At 47.1% G+C, this 4,681-nt stretch overlaps 1 protein-coding gene across 1 annotated transcript; it reads left to right on the top strand.

The window, feature by feature from the left end:
• Positions 1–203: 203 nt before the first annotated feature.
• Positions 204–4,553, top strand: EMWEY_00033400 (histone deacetylase interacting domain-containing protein, putative; the record flags this gene model as incomplete). The annotated part of the gene is made up of 7 exons (XM_013481853.1): positions 204–896; positions 1,078–1,363; positions 1,725–2,302; positions 2,582–2,854; positions 3,075–3,310; positions 3,577–3,844; positions 4,290–4,553. The coding sequence occupies 7 exons, from the start codon at positions 204–206 to the stop codon at positions 4,551–4,553; spliced, it is 2,598 nt and encodes an 865-aa protein (XP_013337307.1).
• Between the last annotated feature and the right edge of the window lie 128 nt (positions 4,554–4,681).

The following is a 4,681-nucleotide window of genomic DNA, read 5'->3' as shown; positions in this document are numbered from 1 at the left end:
CCGGTGTCGCCGGCCCGTAGTCGCTATCGTGCCAGCAGCTGTCTGGTTGTAATTCGCAGCAGCGTTTCATTGCAAGTTCACCATGAAGTAATGGCTGGTCTTTGTTGAGTCCAGGACGCAGCTATTCATCATTTTCAAAGAGCCTGAACATCCCGTGGGATGCGCGTCGTTCGTCAACGGGGGAGCTGAACAGTTGGGTAAAAATGGGTCCACCAACCGTGGCGAGGCAAAGTGCAGCAGGCGATGGAGTGCCTTCTGTCGCGCATCGCTCAGAGGAGACCTCTCCATCTTCTCAGCCATCCGTCGGTGGTGGGGATGCTCCCCAAGTGAAGGTAGAGGAGGGTCATGGGCCTCCTCAGTCTGCTCCGTCTGAGCAGGCGACGAGTGACGATTTTCATTTGATGTGGAGCGAGCTTGAAGCGTATTTGACGAAACGTTTTTCTGGGGGCCCGCAGAGTCTGGTGTCTTTGCGGCGTGTGCTGGACCATGTGAAGCGGCAAAGACTGAGGGTGGAGGAATTGGCTTTCCTCATAGGAAACTCCTTCCCCGACGCCCCCGACGTTTCGCTTTGCATGTCGCTGTTCCTCCCAGACAGAACTTTGATTCATGCGGGGAACCCAGCAGCTGCCATGTGCATCCTAATTCAGAACATGGCCCCTGACAAATATGCTATTTTCAATAGTATTCTGAAGAGTTGTATGGCGCAGAAGACGCAGCGCGGCAGTCGGGATATTTTGCTCCACCGCATGCAGCTTCTCTTCAGAGGCCATCCTCTGGTGATTCGTGCAATAAGAAAGCTTCTTGTACAGCAATTCTGCATCGAGAAGAATGGCGGCGTTATCCGTAAAAATCAGGCGCTAGAACTGGCCAAGCCATTTGACGATGAACCCGTTCAGGTGTGTTCTTGTTTATGAATCACTGCCACATGCTTTATTTTCGGTTTCTTGCATGTCGCAGAGAAGGTTTTTGAGTAGCTGAGTTATTTGTTGCTGCAATTTACCATCTTCAGGGGTTCTTTAGGATTTTTTGTTTAGAGTTTTGGCATCGTGTTCGAGATGTTTTTTATTTCTGTTGCAGGTTCACTCCGTATTTCGTCTAGCGTATCAAGTGGGGCTTTCTGGAGGCTGTGCAGAGCGGGCGAGGGTGTTGGCGTCGAATGTTTTGCATTTAGTTCGGATGTTCCTTTCGAAACGGTTGGCGTTTTCGTCTTTCAGCGACGAAATCGATCGGGTTTTCGCCTCATTTCCGTCTTGGTTTCATGTGGCTGGCGATATAAAGCAGCTCATCTTAACTGTCTGTAGCAGAGATATCCAACACGGCAAAGAAATCGAACGCGTCGTCAAACTTCTTGCAGCGAGGAACCGTAAACAAACACGCGCACAAATGCAAATAAACACACATGCATGCAAACATACATACATACATACATGCATACACATATAGCGATACACGCAAGTGATACACAACGTTAGTTGGCTGCTTTGTTGCTGAAACAAACAAGGAACAGGCATATTGCAGCAGATTGTCCTGAAAGAGTTCTTCCTTGCGTTCTTTCGTTTCCCCTTGCAAGAAGGGTCAGCAACCTTAAGCCATGGTTGTTTCTTGAGTTGTTGCATTGTTGTTGTCGCTTTGTGGCTGCGCTTTATGCTTTATACAAAACAATTTGCACATCTTTGAGGCAATTGCGGGGTGTTTTCTGTTCGTTTTCGTGTGTCTGATTTCAGCTGCAGCTTGCAGCGACCGTCGGGCTGGTTTGCTGCATTTGTGCGATTTGTTTTTACACGGGGTTGCGAGTCAATCTTTGTCCCTTCGCATTGAAATCGATCATATAATTTCTAGAACTGCGAACAAGGAGATTTCCGCTGCTCTTGCCCTGCAGCGCATAGCTGCCCTCCTCCTCCGCTTCCCCGATTGTTCTGAGAAACTGGGCGTTCTGATTCGTCTCTTTAAAGACATTCACATCAAAGATTTGACGCAAGCAAAACCAAAAACAGCAACAGCACCAGCAAGTACAGCGAACGCCACACACGTGAAAACAACAGCAGAGGCAACGCAGAGTATTGCTGCAACAGCAGCAGACGCAGCATCTATAACATCTACCGCAACAGTTGAAAAGACAGCAGATTCCAACACAACGGATGCCACGGGAACTGCACAAAGCGAAGCCAAAGCACCCTCTCAGGCAACTGGCGCGCTGTCGTGTACAGAGGCAGCAGATGGCTTCAAAGAGGACCAAATAACACTCCACCAGCAAACAGAAAGCACAAAGACAGAAAATGCAGAAGAGCCATCTCCAGCTGGTGTAAGTCATTCATCTCTTCCCTTCCGCTGCCCCCTCCCCTTTCCCAAGTAATGTGATAATCTGAGCCGGGTAGACTGTGCACAGCAGCCCAGTACACACAATTTAGTTTGAGCATTAGCTGTACGAACCGTAGGTTAGCAAAAGATGTTTTGGGTTGCGGTGTTTTAATCCAATATATGCGAACACAGTATGTGATACTGTATGAGTGTTCAATACAGGACACTGTAAGGCATAGCATTTTGCTTCGTGGAACTTCTGTTACGCGTGTTGCGTGTGCAGCTGCCGGCGAGCCCTTCTTGTCCCTCGGGCTCTCCCTCACCAGTCTGCGAGTCTGTCAGCAGCGAAAACGCCGCAACAGACCAGCAAAATAGAGTTCTTTCTCCTGCGGAGTTGCAGGTAGTTCGTGCTGCTGCCGATTTGTTGTGTAAATGCGTCGAACCATCAAGATATCGAAGCCAAGAGATTATGATTCAAATTCTCAGCTACACTGAGGTGCAACCAGTTTACCACGTCGTTGATGACTGGAACGCAGGGAGGCTTTCTCCTGAAGGAGTGGGTTTTCATTCATGTATTAAAACATCTCACATTTTACCAGTGTGTTAGCTGCAGTGTAAAGGCAAACGCGTACAACAGAGGAATTGTAGTTTGGGGTGAGGGGGAAGAGGCCGGTCTTCTGAACAACATGGCAGAAAATGCAGTGATGCACAAGATGGAGAGTTTTTCATTGAAAATGTTCAACTGCGGTTGCTGTTCTGCTTTGCTGGCTATTCAGGTGTATTCTGGTTTGTGCGCTGCTGCCGCTTCTTCTTCTTGGGGTTTAGGACCAGTTCATCGTTTAGCTTTCCTGCTTAAAAGTTTGAAGAAACCGCTGCGCAGCCGCCCGCTGCTGACGCGGCAGCAATCAGACAAACTGCCGAAGAACGGCTCTTACAGAAAACTCCCCGAGGAGTGCAGCACAGCTACCTGCAGTGGTAGGGATGCTCTTTCCTGGCAGGTTCTCAACGACAGGTACTGCAAAGTTGGGCTCAATAAGAGAAGTGATCGCAGTTAATTGCCTTTTATTTGGTTTAATGATTCAGTTTCCTTGACATAAACGCTGAAGGGGCCCCAGTGTGCAATGCGTGATTAGCACAGGTACTTGCAGTGCATTACTGGAATTGTTGAGCGATTTTGAAGTTAGTTTTTGTTGAAGTTTGTTCGTTTGTTGACAATTTTGGCTTATGAATTGTTTTTTATATGCAGGTTGTTTTGTTTTTTCTTCGATTTCTGCGCAGCTGGGGTCTTTTCCCCGACAGTTCTGAGAGCCAGGCGCGGCATATGAACAGGCACGAAGAAGCTCTTCTCTCTTTGGCTGATTCGCGTTACGAATGGGATATGCGTATCTGTTTGTTAGAGTCGTGTTTAAAACGACTTAAAGCAATTAAAGAAGCCATAGAGCAATACCCAGATGAAGAACGTCAAAATTGCACCGTTAGACCCTCCTTCTTCCAACAAACACACGTCAGCTGTCTCAGGCGCATCTTTGGCAGTAACACCGAACAAGTGAGACTTCCATTTCTATATTAAACGCCATTAATATATGCGCAAGAAACAGGTAAAGGTTTGGCAATCGACGTCGCTGTATCCAATGCATGCACAGGAGACAGATACATTATCTTTTGTCTAGATCTGCACGTATGTTAGGCTCCGTCGTCTTTAAGGAAGGCTCGTACATGCATTCGTTAACACTCTTATACTATACAATCCAGTGTGTGTAGGGCTTGATTCTGTACAATGCTGCATGATCTCGTGGTCGCCGATAGAGCGTTTTCTTTAGGCTGTTCTCTATACACCCAACTCACTAGTATAACAGTTTGCTCGTTGTGTGCCAGTAGCTGCATGTACGCAAGCAGCATGTGCATGCATATCTGTCAACTGTCCCGAATCTCCACTTTGCTTCTGTTTCATGTGCGGATGCATGTTGTGGGCGCTGCTTGTGGTGCTGTAGGTGTTGTCTAGTCTGTGTGCTTCTCCATTTGCTTCCCTGTCGATGGTTTTAAGCACTTTAGAAGCGAAGCTGCTGCAGTGGCGAGCCATGGCTGAAGTGCTGGCGGCCTATTGGACTTCTTTGGAGGCGCCGCACTATGCTGGGGCGGTAGATTTTAAAAAGCGATGTACAGACAATAAAAGAGGAGGCGGAGAAATAGAAGAAATGCGCAGCTCCGATGGCAGAAACAAATATGCGAGAACCAATAAAAATGATAACGCATAACATATATAGGTATATAGATCTATTAGTATATGTTTGTTTATTTATATACATATATATTGATGCATTCAAGCGTGTGCAAGCATACGTGTTTATTTATGTGTTAAACACATCGGTTATATATATATATT

This window comes from Eimeria maxima, genomic scaffold (assembly GCF_000499605.1).
Source record: "Eimeria maxima Weybridge genomic scaffold, Emw_scaff446, whole genome shotgun sequence".
NCBI lineage: Eukaryota > Apicomplexa > Conoidasida > Eucoccidiorida > Eimeriidae > Eimeria > Eimeria maxima.
The sequence above is the reverse complement of the archived record's forward strand: the minus strand, read 5'-3'. Positions and strand labels throughout refer to the sequence as shown.